This window comes from Paramormyrops kingsleyae, chromosome 9 (genome assembly GCF_048594095.1).
Source record: "Paramormyrops kingsleyae isolate MSU_618 chromosome 9, PKINGS_0.4, whole genome shotgun sequence".
In the NCBI taxonomy this organism is placed as follows: Eukaryota; Metazoa; Chordata; class Actinopteri; order Osteoglossiformes; family Mormyridae; genus Paramormyrops; species Paramormyrops kingsleyae.
This window is the reverse complement of record NC_132805.1, coordinates 801,896-819,925: the sequence shown is the minus strand read 5'-3', so window position 1 is coordinate 819,925 and position 18,030 is coordinate 801,896. Positions and strand designations below refer to the sequence as shown.

At 43.3% G+C, this 18,030-nt stretch overlaps 1 protein-coding gene across 2 annotated transcripts; it reads left to right on the top strand.

The window, feature by feature from the left end:
• The first annotated feature begins 45 nt into the window (after positions 1-45).
• LOC111850442 (uncharacterized) lies at positions 46-16,692 on the top strand. Of its 2 annotated transcripts, XM_023824344.2 has the most exons (7): positions 48-202; positions 1,816-1,969; positions 2,465-2,581; positions 12,125-12,181; positions 15,457-15,549; positions 15,829-15,900; positions 16,171-16,692. In XM_023824344.2, the coding sequence occupies exons 2-7, from the start codon at positions 1,835-1,837 to the stop codon at positions 16,336-16,338; spliced, it is 642 nt and encodes a 213-aa protein (XP_023680112.1). In that variant the 5' UTR covers positions 48-202; positions 1,816-1,834; the 3' UTR covers positions 16,339-16,692. The 2 variants fall into 2 exon arrangements, with proteins under 2 accessions (XP_072572059.1, XP_023680112.1); XM_072715958.1 differs by lacking the exon at positions 15,457-15,549 and having other exon boundaries at positions 46-202.
• Positions 16,693-18,030: the final 1,338 nt, after the last annotated feature.

Genomic DNA, 18,030 nt, shown 5'->3' with positions numbered 1-18,030 from the left:
AAAAAAATCAATACTATGTCACTTCCGTTACGTATTTCAGCTTAATCTCCACATTGCTCCATTTCCGGCTATTCTCCATGGAGCGGGCATGAGCGGCTGCATCCATTCCAGACCCTTCACACCTGATCAGGCTACGGACGTGTAGGGAAGAGGGCTGACGATAGGTCTTTATTCATCGGCGACAGATAGACGGAAAAAACAGGTAAGTAGGCTATATAATGTATATAAAAATATTTGATTCATAGGAAAGTAATTTAAATAATTTCAAACTGAGAACGAATCTATTGCACAAAATCATTAGACGTTATATTATAATTATAATTACAGGATTATAATTACAACACTCGTAATTATATTTAAAGTAATCGTTACTGGACTATAGACTATATATAGATAGCCTATCTGTAATCTATATAATTTCCGAGCATAATATCATCTGACAGAAATAGCAGCATAGCAATCGATTAATAAATTACGTTTGTTGACAATTTACCAACTATCTGTTGACGAGGATTTTGGTGCTAATAAAGTATTATTAATATGCATCTCTCAAACAGATCGCCCTTCCATTTCTGTTGACGGTAGTGATTTTTAAATGCTAATTTAGGACAAATAAGACGGAATTGAAGAGAAACAACGTTTCTACTACGAAAAATTACACAAATGTACCTATATAAACTATAAATCTGAAAGAGCGATGCTAAATTTGATCAGTGAAACCAATGTGAAGTTTAACTAATAGGCTGCTGAAATTTACCCCGAAATGGGTGGAAAGGATTATAACTGAAACAGACTAATCGGTTTATTTTCTGGGTATCTGTTAAAATGTTAATTGTATGGAAGATTATAAGAACAAAAATTCAAATGGCAATTCATTTTGCAATTGGCAATTCAATATTCAATCAGAGCATGCATTTGTCATTTCAATATTTAATCTGAACATGTAATTTTTAAATACATTTTGCAATCGGCAATTCAATGTGCAAAGTGCTTATGCAATCCTTAATTCATTTCAAAATATTTTGAATAATAAATAGAATAACAAGGCACTGAATTGCATTTCGTAATGCCATGCGTTTTCTGCCTCTTTGTTATGGCGTCCCCGGCAATTGCATTGCATGTTGGGGGGGAAACTCAATTTGCAATTCCTAACCGCTGAATTTTGCCGGGGTTGCGCCGGTGGTTTGATAAGTCGGCGCCTCCTCAAAACCGCTGATTGCCAAAATGGGGTCGCGGGGGGGACCGGAGCATATCCCGGTGTTATGCCGAAAAACGCATCCCTGCCTTAGAATGCATGTTCTGACGAGTTGAGCTTTTAAGGGTTTTTTGGGGGGTCAGGGGTTTTTTAGGGGCTAGAGTTTTAGGGGTGTTTTGGGGATTAGGGTTAGGGTTTTAGGGGGGTTTTGGGGCTATTGATTAGCACTACAGTAGCCTTACTCGACAACTCGTTCACAGCTCAACTCGTTTCAGACAGGCATGCATTCTACGGCAGGAATGCCTTTTTTGGTATAACACCTGAACCAACCCTGGGATGTCGCCAACACAACTAGGCCTACAGGGCCAATTTAGACTCCTGCATGCTTTTGGATCGTGGAAACCGGACCCCCTGGGAACAGCGTGCGAACTTCAAACAGAAAGGACCCGGGACCGAACCCAGGACCTTCTTGCCGCCTCGCGCCTGAATGTCGCCTAATGGATTTACCGATACTGCATCCCGGGATATACCCCAAGCTTACTGCGAACAATGTACTGAATATGCAGATACATTTGTTTGACCTGATCAACCGTCAGGTAAAAATGTACATATTTCCTCAGGGAAAAGAGGCTGATCGCCATGGCCGCGTCTGAAATTGTAGAAGAGTCTCAGGTGACAGAGCCACTGTTTGAGCAGTACAAAGCAAATGAGGTCCTCGAGATCAAGAAGCCTCGTTTGCACAACCTGTTAGAGACACAGCTCATGTCTATAGGGGTAAGATTATCACTTTGGTTCACTATAATTGTTATCTTTTAACCTTTCTCGCTATAGCCTATAATTTTTAAATTCTGTTTTTCCGTGACTCGTTTCCAAACAAATAGTTATATTCTGTTTGGAAAGCCAATCAAACATTTTGTGAGGTTCTCCAATTAATAAAGGATTCAGTAAAGGTTCAAAAGATGAAACCAATTGAAAGCTTATATACAGTACTTGGTAAAATTCCAATTAGAATATAAATAAGAATTAATAAGGGAAATCGGACGGAACATCGTTGTCCTGAAGTTAGGCGTCTAAAACCTTTTGTGGGTTGAGCTGTTTAATCAATTGAAAAAGTAAAAACAAATTTGAAATTAAACATATGTGAATTGGGCAGCCTCTATAGTGCTGATCTGTACTTGGTGGAGGCTTATTTAGAGATTTGCAATATATGTTTTCTGTTATGATTTGATTTTATGTCACCCATATATAATTTGTAAAATTTTGCACTAGGTTTTTCAGACTATATGCGGATTCACGATTTTTGGACTTGGGATTTCAAGAGCTGCTACTATGCCAGAAGTGAATCTGGAAGTCCTGCTCAGAGTGCCAATTGTCACCGGGATTCTGGTAGGATGCATGTCTGAATCCACCGTGCACAAGCTTATTTTAATATATCACGGAGCCCTTTTTTATTTTAAAATTATTTTATGCCCACGATATACTAATGTACCCAGTAAATACTAAATCGAGCTGTAGAGATCACTAAGATGTGTGTACGTTTTACTTGTTTTTCTGCTCTCAATTTGCTATCTCGAATTAGGCCTAATGAAGTTGTGTTCACGTTTTGGTTATTTGCGCCCAGAAACCAGATATTGTACCGATAACGATTGCTCTTAGCGTCCTGCGAAGACTCTAAAGATACATCATATGAAACGTAGGCCTATTTCTTTTAGCCTGTTCCCGAACAATGGGCCTCATTCACCAATATTTTCTTAAGAATTCTCTTACATTGGATCCTGTGAAATTTAAGAACAACCTACGTCGGATTCATGACGTGTTCTTAAATAGCAGAATTGTTCGCAACTTTGTTCTTAAGAATGGTGAATCTATGGCGTTAAATTAGTGCCAAAACTCGCGCGCATAAAAACCACACGCGCGTATGCGCTCGCGAGCAGAAAACCCATCCTCTCTACGCGCTTGCGTTTGCACAGCACTCGCTTGCTCGCTCGATCGGCGGTACATTAGTGACAAAAGTCGAACCACGCGTGCGTGTGCGCTCGTGAGCTGAAAACCCATCCTCTCTACGCGTTCGCGTCTGCACAGCACTCGCTCGCTTGACAGGATGAATTTTGACACTTTGGAAGTGGGATCAGTGGCTAATATCGCCGCTCCTTTGATTGGTTTTTTTAAAATATTGACTACGATTGGCTATTTGCTTTGGTAGAAGATGATGATAACTTGTCACTGACCGCGGTTAAGTTAGCCTCATATGGATTTTCATATTATTTTTGTCTGTAATAGTTATTAGTTATTATATTGCATCCACTTAAAGTGCAATGGAGCAACAACTAAGGGGTTAATAGCTCTAAAACAAAATGGGACAGCCATGTCCTATGGAGTGTGCTTGTGCTGTGCTTGTCACAGGTAACAGATGCTTGTGGCTCCTCTTGTTCATCCTCTGTTCCCTTTTCTCCCTCTTGGCCCCTGGCAGTGGAGCTGGCTGCCCGTATCAGATGCTTGTGGCTCCTCTTGTTCATCCTCAGTTCCCTTTTCTCCCTCTTGGCCCCTGGCAGTGGAGCTGGCTGCCCGTATCAGATGCTTGTGGCTCCTCTTGTTCATCCTCAGTTCCCTTTTCTCCCTCTTGGCCCCTGGCAGTGGAGCTGGCTGCCCGTATCAGATGCTTGTGGCTCCTCTTGTTCATCCTCTGTTCCCTTTTCTCCCTCTTGGCCCCTGGCAGTGGAGCTGGCTGCCCGTATCAGATGCTTGTGGCTCCTCTTGTTCATCCTCTGTTCCCTTTTCTCCCTCTTGGCCCCTGGCAGTGGAGCTGGCTGCCCGTATCAGATGCTTGTGGCTCCTCTTGTTCATCCTCTGTTCCCTTTTCTCCCTCTTGGACCCTGGCCGTGGAGCTGGCTGCCCGTATCAGATGCTTGTGGCTCCTCTTGTTCATCCTCTGTTCCCTTTTCTCCCTCTTGGCCCCCTGGCAGTGGAGCTGGCTGCCCGTATCAGATGCTTGTGGCTCCTCTTGTTCATCCTCTGTTCCCTTTTCTCCCTCTTGGCCCCTGGCAGTGGAGCTGGCTGCCCGTATCAGATGCTTGTGGCTCCTCTTGTTCATCCTCTGTTCCCTTTTCTCCCTCTTGGCCCCTGGCAGTGGAGCTGGCTGCCCGTATCAGATGCTTGTGGCTCCTCTTGTTCAGCCTCTGTTCCCTTTTCTCCCTCTTGGCCCCTGGCAGTGGAGCTGGCTGCCCGTATCAGATGCTTGTGGCTCCTCTTGTTCAGCCTCTGTTCCCTTTTCTCCCTCTTGGCCCCTGGCAGTGGAGCTGGCTGCCCGTATCAGATGCTTGTGGCTCCTCTTGTCCAGCCTCTGTTCCCTTTTCTCCCTCTTGGCCCCCTGGCAGTGGAGCTGGCTGCCCGTATCAGATGCTTGTGGCTCCTCTTGTTCATCCTCTGTTCCCTTTTCTCCCTCTTGGCCCCCTGGCAGTGGAGCTGGCTGCCCGTATCAGATGCTTGTGGCTCCTCTTGTTCAGCCTCTGTTCCCTTTTCTCCCTCTTGGCCCCTGGCAGTGGAGCTGGCTGCCCGTATCAGATGCTTGTGGCTCCTCTTGTTCATCCTCTGTTCCCTTTTCTCCCTCTTGGCCCCTGGCCGTGGAGCTGGCTGCCCGTATCAGATGCTTGTGGCTCCTCTTGTTCATCCTCTGTTCCCTTTTCTCCCTCTTGGCCCCCTGGCAGTGGAGCTGGCTGCCCGTATCAGATGCTTGTGGCTCCTCTTGTTCATCCTCTGTTCCCTTTTCTCCCTCTTGGCCCCTGGCAGTGGAGCTGGCTGCCCGTATCAGATGCTTGTGGCTCCTCTTGTTCATCCTCTGTTCCCTTTTCTCCCTCTTGGCCCCTGGCAGTGGAGCTGGCTGCCCGTATCAGATGCTTGTGGCTCCTCTTGTTCATCCTCTGTTCCCTTTTCTCCCTCTTGGCCCCCTGGCAGTGGAGCTGGCTGCCCGTATCAGATGCTTGTGGCTCCTCTTGTTCATCCTCTGTTCCCTTTTCTCCCTCTTGGCCCCCTGGCAGTGGAGCTGGCTGCCCGTATCAGATGCTTGTGGCTCCTCTTGTTCATCCTCTGTTCCCTTTTCTCCCTCTTGGCCCCCTGGCAGTGGAGCTGGCTGCCCGTATCAGATGCTTGTGGCTCCTCTTGTTCATCCTCTGTTCCCTTTTCTCCCTCTTGGCCCCTGGCAGTGGAGCTGGCTGCCCGTATCAGATGCTTGTGGCTCCTCTTGTTTATCCTCTGTTATGCTTTGTTTTATTTAGCAGTATATATTATTTCCATTCACGTCTACATAAGAACATAAGAACATAAGAAATTTACAAACGAGAGGAGGCCTCTGATTTAAAGGAACCCATGGTTTTACCTTCCACTACAATAGCAGGAAGACTATTCCATACTCTAACTACACGCTGTGTAAAGAAGTGCTTCCTCAAATTTGTTTTAAAATGTTCTCCCGCTAATTTCCACTTATGGCCACGAGTTCTAGTATTTAGACTAATATTGAAATAGTCATTTGGCTGAACAGCATCCAGACCCGTTAGAATCTTATAGACCTGTATCATATCCCCCCTTAGTCTCCTTTGCTCAAGGCTAAACAGATTCAGTTCCGCTAACCTCTCCTCATAAGACATTCCTCTAAGACCAGGAATCATTCTCGTAGCTCTTCGTCGCAACTTTTCTAAGGCATCAATGTCCTTCTTGAGGTATGGTGACCAAACCTGCACACAGTATTCTAGGTGGGGTCTTACCAAGGAATTATATAAGTGTAACATCACCTCCCTTGACTTAAACTCCACACACCTAGAGATATAACCCAACATTCTGTTCGCCTTTTTTTTATTGCTTCCCCACACTGGCGAGAGTGGGACATGGAAGCATCAATATATATACCGAGATCTTTCTCGTAATCAGCTACCTTTATTTCAGTGGAACCCATAAAATATCTGTACTTTATATTTCTGCTCCCCGCATGGATTACCTTACATTTATCTGTGTTAAATTTCATCTGCCAAGTATCAGCCCATTCGCTAATTAAATCAAGATCCCGTTGAAGCCTCTCTGCTGCTAGATCAGTATCTGCTACACCGCCCACCTTGGTGTCGTCTGCAAATTTAACCAGTTTACTGTATGTATTTGTGTCAATATCATTAATGTAAATTAGGAACAATAGTGGTCCTAAAATTGAACCCTGCGGTACCCCACTATGAACGGAGGCCCACTGTGACATTGTGCCTCTAATAACTACTCGCTGCTTCCTGTCAGTTAGCCAGTTTTTGATCCAAGCTGCCACAGTTCCTAAAATCCCTGCAGCTTTAAGCTTTAGCAAGAGCCGTTTGTGGGGGACAAATCAAAGGCCTTCTGGAAATCTAAGTAAATCACATCATAGGCCTTTTTGTGATCAATTTCACTTGTAGCTTCCTCAAAGAACTCAAGTAGATTCGTTAAGCAGGATCTACCTCTCCTAAATCCATGTTGGCTATCCTTTATAATGTTATTTGCATCTAGGTAATCTACCATTTTCACTTGAATTATAGCTTCCATTATTTTTCCAGTAATGCTAGTTAAACTGATTGGCCTATAGTTTGCTGGATTACTTCTATCCCCTTTTTTGAATATGGGTGTTATATTAGCATGCTTCCAATCTGATGGTACCACACCAGCAGATAACGATTTCTGGAATATTAAAGTTAAAGGTTGGCTAATAATATCCCTCATCTCTCTTAAGACTATAGGTAAGATGCCATCAGGCCCCTGCGATTTATTTATTTTGAGTTTAGCTAGGCTTAGTATCACATCAACCTCAGTTATACATATATTAGTCAATGACGATGCTGTATTCGTATTAATTGGTGGTAAGTTACTTGTGTTCTCTATTGTGAACACCCTTGAAAAATAATCTTTAAACTCATTTACTATATCAATTTCGTTATCAATTATAAGTCCCTTACTATCCTGCAAATTAGTGATTTCAGCTTTTAGTGCTCTCTTGGAGTTAAAATATTGGAAGAAACCTTTACTGTCATGCTTAGCCTCCAATGCAATTTTTCTTTCAACATCCCTCTTGGATAGCCTAATGTCATTTTTTAACTCTGCCTGTAGACTTAGATACTCCTGCTTAATTTTGAAATCATTAGTTATTTTCCAATTGTGGAACAGAGCCCTTTTCCTCCTGACTTTATTCTTAATTTCCTTAGTAAACCACCTTGGTTGTCGTTTCCGAAATTTAGTTTTGCTGAAAACAGGTATGAAGTCCTCTTGCACTTGCAACAATGTGCTTTTGAAAAATTCCCATGCCTCTTCAACTGTTTTGCTATTTAACTCTGTCCAGTTTACAGTTTCTAATTTCCGTCTCATACCATTAAAGTTAGCCTTCCTAACATTGTATACTTTTAATTTCGACTTTGCTCTTCGGACACTAAAATTAACCTCGAATTTAACCATGTTATGATCGCTACCGTACAATGGGTCTAAAACCTCTAATTTTCCAATCCTATCCTGGTTATTACAGAAAACAAGATCAAGAAGGGCTTCTCCCCTGGTAGGAGTATTAACAAACTGAGTAAAAAAACAATCCTGTACTAATTCCACCATCTCAAGTTCATTTACAGAAGAGCCAGAGACTGTGTCCCACTGTATCCCAGGTAAATTAAAATCACCCATAACCACCACATCATTTTTATTACTCAAAATCCTGATATCATCATATAACATTCTGCTTTCCTCTACAGTTACATTAGGTGCTCTATAACAAACCCCGATAATTAGGCCATTTGACTCTTTAGCCTCAAGTTTTATCCATACAGCTTCTGAATTTTTATTTTTATCAGTGAGATCCCTTGCCTGCAAGTTTTCTTTTACGTATACTGCAACACCACCTCCCTTCTTGCCTATCTGGTCTCTACGGAACAACGTTTAACCATCCATATTATATTCATCACCATCATTGTCACTCATCCATGTTTCAGTTATTCCTATAATGTCGTAATTGTCTGAAGAAATTAAAGCCTCTAAGTCATTAATTTTGTTTCTAATACTCCTAGCATTCAAATACAGACCACTAATGGTAGGCCTTTTACAGTGTCTACTTTTAATATTTATTTGGGCTTTCCGTCTCTCCCCACATAAATTCATAACTGACCTCCCTGCCCCCCCAGTCCCTAGTTTAAACATTCCTCAACTATTCTGCACATACGCCTCCCCATAATCTACTTTTCATACCAATAATGCAACAACTAATAAAAATGATAATAGTAATTGAATAATAATGATATTAATAACAATAATAATAATGAAATAGCATTTTTACACTGTACCTGTCTGCACTGATCTCCACAGTGAACTGCTCCAATGGCTCCAGAACCGTGCGCCTCCCGCACCACCTCCCATTCCTCTTGGCTCAGAGGATCAGCAGGTGCACTGCTAAGAGCCAGGGTAGAGAAGACTGCGTCCCTGGACTCCAGAATCCGTTTTAGCGTATGATAGGTTGAGTTCCACCTTGTAATGCGCTCCTGTTTCAGCTTGAGCTCAGGCATGCTCATCTGTCGTTGGGTAGATTTGAGCTGCTCTTTGGCTGTTTTGCTCCTGTGGAAGAATTCCACTATCACCTTCCCTTTGTCCACAGCGGGTTCCATCACCTTCAGAGCATCGCTCACAAACAGGTTAATTGTGTGTGCAAGACATGGGTGGTGGGTCCATTTCAGGATTTTAATTGCTTTAATTATGTTAGCTGCATTGTCACTGACACAGCAAACCACTTTGTTTTCCACATCCCACTCTTTTGTCACTTTGAGCAGCTCCTATGCTAAGTTCTCAGAAGTGTGTCTATCACTGAATTCAAAAACAATCCAGAAGACAGGACACCATCTTGTAATTTTCAGTAAAGTGGCAAGTAACTGACATGTAGGATGTGGTGGTGTGGGATGTCCAGCAGTCAGTAACTGACATGTAGGATGTGGTGGTGTGGGATGTCCAGCAGTCAGTAACTGACATGTAGGATGTGGTGGTGCGGGATGTCCAGCAGTCAGTAACTGACATGTAGGATGTGGTGGTGCGGGATCTCCAGCAGTCAGTAACTGACATGTAGGATGTGGTGGTGCGGGATGTCCAGCAGTCAGTAACTGACATGTAGGATGTGGTGGTGCGGGATCTCCAGCAGTCAGTAACTGACATGTAGGATGTGGTGGTGCGGGATGTCCAGCAGTCAGTAACTGACATGTACGATGTGGTGGTGCGGGATGTCCAGCAGTCAGTAACTGACATGTAGGATGTGGTGGTGCGGGATGTCCAGCAGTCAGTAACTGACATGTAGGATGTGGTGGTGCGGGATCTCCAGCAGTCAGTAACTGACATGTAGGATGTGGTGGTGCGGGATGTCCAGCAGTCAGTAACTGACATGTACGATGTGGTGGTGCGGGATGTCCAGCAGTCAGTAACTGACATGTACGATGTGGTGGTGCGGGATGTCCAGCAGTCAGTAACTGACAAGTAGGATGTGGTGGTGCGGGATGTCCAGCAGTCAGTAACTGACATGTAGGATGTGGTGGTGCGGGATCTCCAGCAGTCAGTAACTGACATGTAGGATGTGGTGGTGCGGGATGTCCAGCAGTCAGTAACTGACATGTAGGATGTGGTGGTGCGGGATGTCCAGCAGTCAGTAACTGACATGTAGGATGTGGTGGTGCGGGATGTCCAGCAGTCAGTCATCAGGCAAACTCCTGCGGCTTTTTTAACTCTCTCTTGCAGTGAAGCACATTTTCTGTCATATAGCTTTGGGATAATTTTGTGGGAGAGAGTTTTCCTGCTTGGAATGACATAAATTGGATTGAGAGCATGAGTAAAGGTTCTGAATCCTTTGTCTTCCATGATTGAAAATGGTTGGAAATCACGTGCAATAATTTTATCCAATTCCTCGTTGTGTTCTGTTTTACTGGAGTCATAGCTTTTTGCACAATCTGTCTCATAGAGCTCTGGGTTGTAGGTCTAGGTGGTTGTGGTGCTGTACTAGATGACGGTGTAGACATTGACAAACTGTCTCATAGAGCTCTGGGTTGTAGGTCTAGGTGGTTGTGGTGCTGTACTGGATGACGGTGTAGACCAAACTATCTCATAGAGCTCTGGGTTGTAGGTCTAGGTGGTTGTGGTGCTGTACTAGATGACGGTGTAGACATTGACAAACTATCTCATAGAGCTCTGGGTTGTAGGTCTAGGTGGTTGTGGTGCTGTACTAGATGACGGTGTAGACATTGACAAACTATCTCATAGAGCTCTGGGTTGTAGGTCTAGGTGGTTGTGGTGCTGTACTAGATGACGGTGTAGACATTGACAAACTGTCTCATAGAGCTCTGGGTTGTAGGTCTAGATGGTTGTGGTGCTGTACTGGATGACGGTGTAGACATTGACAAACTGTCACTTTCATTAGTAGCCGGTTCACTCACTTGTCCAAATTTTACTCCATTTCCCGTGGTCACTCATTTTGTCGCACACGTCTCCTTCCCTCCTGTTTCTCTCTGAGCGTGTATAAATCCAGATCCCGTTGTAGCCTCTGTGTTGCTAGTTCAGTATTTGCTACACCACCCACCTTGGTATCGTCTGCAAATTTGACAGTTCATTGTATGTATTGGTGTCAATATCATTGATGTAAATTAGGAACAATGGTCCTAAAATTTAACCCTGCGATACCCCACTATCATCATTAACATAACTATCACGTTGTCTAGAAAGGAGCTCCAATGTGTTTTTATTATCTATATTGGGCGATCTCTGTGTCTCTGTGACACGACAGCTGGCAAAAGTTCAACTAAAGAAGATACAGTAGCAGTGGGACGAGTGGCTTGGGGCGCTCGTAAATCTAAGAAGAATATTAGGAACTACCTTAGTTACAAAGGGATTTGAGAAACACTCACTAATTAACGACTGATCTTAAGTGCAAGATAACAAAAAACTTACTAATCTTTCGGGAAACCCACCCCAGGTAGTTTGTTTTTTTATTTGCCCATTTTTTAAACCAGTAACAATTTATTTACAACCAGTATTCACAAACTTTAAAAACTATGAAAGGATGGTTTGAATGCAGTTTCAGTTTTCCAGCTCCTGGTTTTGCAGATAAAAATGGGCAAGACAAGAGCACAATTCGAGAGCTCAAAATAGCAAATTGAGAGCACAAATAAGAGTACATCATGCACACAATTTAGGGATTTCGTGAGCTTCATTTAGTATTTATGAACACGTTAACCTAAATGGTATGCGAAATTCAGTATATCGTGCACATGATCTCAAATATCAAAATATATACAGTACTGTGCAAAACTCTTAGGCATTCCAAAGAAATGTTTAAAGCTTTATCTGGGTAGCAAGTGTACTTTGGCTTAGAACAAAAACACAATTTATCATTAGAACATGTGCAAATTAAGAGTAACACAATAAAACTAGTAATAATTTCTTCTGTTTTCTAAAAAGTTACTGATATCTAGTTGGATGGCTACATGAACACCACTTCAGTTCCCAAACCTCTCCTCAGGGGCACCTCAGCCATTCCATGATTTTGTTAAATTTCACCAACAGCTCAATTAAATAGTTAAAGAAATTGGTTTAAAAAGTCAGTGACAGATTGATTAGCTGTATGGGGTGTGCTAGTGGCCAAGTCAAAAAATACATGGCTTCACTGGACGGTCACTGCAAATACTGGGGTGATTTTAACAGAGGTTCTGAAATGGCTAAGCTGACACACTTTGACAGGCATGATATAGTTTCACACCAACACAAGAATAATCTAAACGTCATTTTCTTTGCCTGCCTAAGACTTTTGCACAGTACTGTACTTGTGTAGAATGTAACTAAAAACATAAGCACGTTCCACATCAGCTGTACCGTCCCATTGAGACATTTCTCAGCAGTTGATTAACCTGTTTTTTCCACCCCCAGTTTTTCTTTTCTGGATTATTGTCTTTCCTGCTGTACAAATTCCCTGCATTCCTACTGGTGAGTAGGCCTGTATTTGTTATTTAAATTTTGTAAACGGCATTTGTCAGGATAATAAAAATCTGTTTATCGGAAACAATGGGGATTTCAGTGGGAGGAGGGTTGGGTAATTAGGAGACACTCGGGGAAATCCGACGTGTTGGCAGGTATGCTGGTTTCAGAATTCAAGTGTAAAGGGCTCCTGTGCACAATCCTACTATAAATTAAATATATTACTTATATAAATTTTAACGCACAAAAGCAAAGCAAGAGACGACAAATAATTACCAAGGATTCCTCAAATAATAGTTACATTTTTGTGTAATTCACAAAGTTACTGCTTATCTGAATGCAAAGTTATTCTAATATTAACAGCACAGATGTATATTAATCATACATCATCAGTGAAAACTGTCCCATTGAGGACGTCGTCCTCCAGCCCTGTAGAAGACCCCTCCCATCCTTCACACTCTCTCTGTACCCCTCCCATCCTTCACACTCTCTCTGTACCCCTCCCATCCTTCACACTCTCTCTGTACCCCTCCCATCCTTCACACTCTCTCTCTACCCCTCCCATCCTTCACACTCTCTCTCTACCCCTCCCATCCTTCACTCTATACCCCTCCCATCTGGCAGAAGGCACAGGAGCATCTAAGCGTCCTCCTCCAGGTTCTACAGTAGCTTCTTCCCTGAAGCTGTTAGGGCTCTGAACTCCTTCCTGGCCCCATTATACAGTAAACCTAGTTTACCACCAGCACTCACCATTGTTTCCAGTGGACACTGCCCAACACTCGATAGGGTTCAGATCAGGACTCAGGGCTGGCCATGTCATCACCTCGAACTTCTCAGCTTTGAGGAACTGCTTCACCCATTTTGTAGTGTGACATGGGGCACTGTCTTGCATAAAAATTGATTGGCTGATTGGGTGATGCTCTCTGAAGGAACCGCATGTTGCTGATGGAGGTTCTGATACCCATCATTCACCTTACCATGAAGCCATATGATACCCATCATTCACCTTGCCATGTAACCATATGATACCCATCATTCACCTTACCATGAAGCCATATGATACCCATCATTCACCTTGCCATGTAACCATATGATACCCATCATTCACCTTGCCATGAAGCCATATGATACCCATCATTCGCCTTACCATGAAGCCATATGATACCCATCATTCACCTTGCCATGTAACCATATGATACCCATCATTCGCCTTACCATGTAGCCATATGATACCCATCATTCGCCTTACCATGTAGCCATATGATACCCATCATTCGCCTTACCATGTAGCCATATGATACCCATCATTCGCCTTACCATGAAGCCATATGATACCCATCATTCGCCTTACCATGTAGCCATATGATACCCATCATTCGCCTTACCATGAAGCCATATGATACCCATCATTCGCCTTACCATGAAGCCATATGATACCCATCATTCGCCTTACCATGAAGCCATATGATACCCATCATTCGCCTTACCATGAAGCCATATGATACCCATCATTCGCCTTACCATGAAGCCATATTATACCCATCATTCGCCTTACCATGAAGCCATATTATACCCATCATTCGCCTTACCATGAAGCCATATGATACCCATCATTCGCCTTACCATGTAGCCATATGATACCCATCATTCGCCTTGCCATGTAGCCATATGATACCCATCATTCGCCTTGCCATGTAGCCATATGATACCCATCATTCGCCTTGCCATGAAGCCATATGATACCCATCATTCGCCTTGCCATGAAGCCATATGATACCCATCATTCGCCTTGCCATGAAGCCATATGATACCCATCATTCGCCTTGCCATGAAGCCATATGATACCCATCATTCGCCTTGCCATGAAGCCATATGATACCCATCATTCGCCTTGCCATGAAGCCATATGATACCCATCATTCGCCTTGCCATGAAGCCATATGATACCCATCATTCGCCTTGCCATGAAGCCATATGATACCCATCATTCGCCTTGCCATGAAGCCATATGATACCCATCATTCGCCTTGCCATGAAGCCATATGATACCCATCATTCGCCTTGCCATGAAGCCATATGATACCCATCATTCGCCTTGCCATGAAGCCATATGATACCCATCATTCGCCTTGCCATGTAACCGTGTGAGAGGCCGGACTCCTGCAGCAGAGAACATACCCCACACCATAACTCTTACTCTTCTGAACTTTACAGAGTTCTTCACACACTTTTGGTGGAGTCTCTCCCCAATTTAATCCCGCACATGATGTTTCCCATCTGAACCAGTAAAGTTAAACTTGCTTTCATCACTGAAATTAACAGTTCTGCTCTGTCCACACAACATGCTCCTCATCAAAACATTAGTCTGGCCTTCTTATTCTTCTTGGTCACTGCCGAGGGCTTTCAGTCCATATTGTCTCAGACGACGAGACCCTGTCAAAGTAAATTCTTACCCTGTTCAGGACTGATTTGGTGAGCAATTCCATCTGCGGTGTTGAACTGATCCCCTACTGAGAGTCTCCCTATCATCCTGTTCTACTGCACAATCATCTTACGTGGGTGACCTGCCTTTTATGGCACTTACATTAAACTTTTTTTGTACAGCTTCAGTGTTTGAGATATTTCGCTCTTGGAACGAATAACTTCTCCTCCAATGATTTATAGTTATCCCCTCGGCCTTCACCTGAACAACCTGGTGTTCACAGGGTTTCGTCACCTTGGAGAGGCCCACCATCTTGCAAAATGCCAAACAATGTTGCCAAATAGACTGGGGTTGCCAGATATACAAAGATATTTCAGATTATAACCAAAAACTCAAGTATAGCAACTGTAATTGTTATTGCAGACCTTCTACAAATTTCTTGTTTAACCTTTTATTTTGTGATGTGTGATAGTTTTCACTGATGAAATATGATTAAAACACATGCCTTCTATTCATGTTAGAATAACTTGGAATTCAGATAAGCTGTGACTTTGTAAACTACAAAAATGTAACTTCTCTAATTTTTATCCACTGTAACATAGTTTTGATACATGCAAACGTTGTACATTTAGCTCTGCATAATGCAAACCGTTTTCATTTGGTTTTTGGTGCAATTCATCATGGTCATTAATGGTACTTCAATGTGAAAGCAGGTCATACTGTATATTTTCAAGCAAATTGTGAAACTAGAATCAAATGTTAAAAAAACCACTGGAAGTATAACTGATGGTATTTGATTTCTGGAGGTGCACACTTGTATGTACTTAGCAAGAATAATGGATATTTTGGTCGTTTCTCCCAGGTCTCCTATGTTGTTAATATTGGCAGTTTCCTGGTTGCTGGGATTGGCATGATACTGTTGTCCATTGATATTTACTTCAGTTATTTAAGACAGGTAATTTTCAAACTTACATTTACTCCCATTTATCAGATCACAAAGAAAGACACAAATGCCCAAATTAAAAAAAAAAAGAAAACAGAACTTCACTGCAACTTTAGCGAAACCCTGAAAATATCTCAAAGTGAACAGAATAGCCCCTCTTTTCATTTACTTATCCTGTTCAGGGTCAATGGGGGGGGGGGGACGACAAGGCACATGGGACATGGCTGGGGTACAAACTGGATAGGATGCCAGTTCATCACAGGGCCCTCACTATGTGTGTTTGGACTGCAGGGGGTGGTTCCCTGTTGGCCACTGGAAGATTATGCAAACAGCACGGCGCTCATGCCCTTGATGGAATGTGAGGTAATGGTACTCATTGAGCAGCCACCAGTGTAACATTAACAGACAGAATAATACTACTTTATTACCGTGTGAATTCATAAGAGCAACTAAAATATGAACATAACTCATGCAAGAGTAACAACTGAGATTGAGTCTGTTTCAGTAATATAAATTTAAAAAATCCATCACTCTTTTGTAATCAGTAGTGCAAACGTTCACATGCGTTTCACAGTCATGCATGCTTGTACTGGAATTTGAGCTGTGACATATGTGAGCTGGCCTTTTCCACAGAGGCTCATGGACTACATGCAAGTGATTGTCCTGGGCATAACGCTGGTGGTGACGATCATCACCGCTGTTCTTCTGTACCTGCTGCACGTGGAGCGCAATAGGGAGAAAGAGCGCCGTGGAGTGGCTGCAGAGGCCGTCTTCAGGGCCAATCCCACCGCTCTCTTCTGATGGAACCTTCACATTTGCAGTCTTGCAGCCCCTGCCTGCTAATGCTTTGTGATTCTCCCCAGCTTGCACATGCTTTTAAGCCCCAAATATTTTGTTACCCTTTGTTTCCGCTCAGAGACGTGCAGCGTAACTCATTTCCACGCATGTACAAGTTATCTTAGGTCGGCGTTTATGGTTTGACTTCTGAGATTCAGATCGAGCTCAAGGTAATTTTATTTCGAACAGGTCGGTTCGATTTAAGAAGTTTGAGTTCTAATGAGTTCGAGAACTGAGGTACTTACTGTATTTAATTTTGCAAAGTTGTAAATATGTATCATTACAGGGGTTGGACAATAAAACTGAATCACTGGCCAATATAGTGTTTGAGGTTTCATGCCTATATATGTGTGACCTGGTGGCCAATCTTCACCAACTGCACATTCCATCAGTAAGAGTAGAGAGTGAAAGAAGAATTAGCAGAGCAATTCACAGCTCTACACAAAAGATTTCGATCCACGCAACATAATATGAGATACATCAGAGTTCAAAAGCGTGTCTTGCTGGTGCATCTGTGACCAGGACAGAAAGTCTTTGTGGTGTATCGAGAGCCACAGTATGCAGGGTAAAGTCAGGACAGAAAGTCTTTGTGGTGTATCGAGAGCCACAGTATGCAGGGTAGAGTCAGGACAGAAAGTCTTTGTGGTGTATCGAGAGCCACAGTATGCAGGGTAAAGTCAGGACAGAAAGTCTTTGTGGTGTATCGAGAGCCACAGTATGCAGGGTAGAGTCAGGACAGAAAGTCTTTGTGGTGTATCGAGAGCCACAGTATGCAGGGTACAGTCAGGACAGAAAGTCTTTGTGGTGTATCGAGAGCCACAGTATGCAGGGTAAAGTCAGGACAGAAAGTCTTTGTGGTGTATCGAGAGCCACAGTATGCAGGGTAAAGTCAGGACAGAAAGTCTTTGTGGTGTATCGAGAGCCACAGTATGCAGGGTAAAGTCAGGACAGAAAGTCTTTGTGGTGTATCGAGAGCCACAGTATGCAGGGTAGAGTCAGGACAGAAAGTCTTTGTGGTGTATCGAGAGCCACAGTATGCAGGGTAAAGTCAGGACAGAAAGTCTTTGTGGTGTATCGAGAGCCACAGTATGCAGGGTAAAGTCAGGACAGAAAGTCCTTGTGGTGTATCGAGAGCCACAGTATGCAGGGTAAAGTCAGGACAGAAAGTCTTTGTGGTGTATCGAGAGCCACAGTATGCAGGGTAAAGTCAGGACAGAAAGTCCTTGTGGTGTATCGAGAGCCACAGTATGCAGGGTAAAGTCAGGACAGAAAGTCTTTGTGGTGTATCGAGAGCCACAGTATGCAGGGTAAAGTCAGGACAGAAAGTCCTTGTGGTGTATCGAGAGCCACAGTATGCAGGGTAAAGTCAGGACAGAAAGTCTTTGTGGTGTATCGAGAGCCACAGTATGCAGGGTAAAGTCAGGACAGAAAGTCTTTGTGGTGTATCGAGAGCCACAGTATGCAGGGTAAAGTCAGGACAGAAAGTCCTTGTGGTGTATCGAGAGCCACAGTATGCAGGGTAAAGTCAGGACAGAAAGTCTTTGTGGTGTATCGAGAGCCACAGTATGCAGGGTAAAGTCAGGACAGAAAGTCCTTGTGGTGTATCGAGAGCCACAGTATGCAGGGTAAAGTCAGGACAGAAAGTCTTTGTGGTGT

What these genes read in the sequence shown, in the direction of transcription:
- LOC111850442 (XM_023824344.2), top strand. Translation starts at nt 1,835, where the DNA reads ATGGCCGCGTCTGAAATTGTAGAAGAGTCTCAGGTGACAGAGCCACTG. An exon ending in AATTCCCTGCATTCCTACTG is followed by an intron (nt 12,182 to 15,456) that starts GTGAGTAGGCCT and finishes CGTTTCTCCCAG; the next exon opens with GTCTCCTATGTTGTTAATAT. An exon ending in TGCCCTTGATGGAATGTGAG is followed by an intron (nt 15,901 to 16,170) that starts GTAATGGTACTC and finishes CCTTTTCCACAG; the next exon opens with AGGCTCATGGACTACATGCA.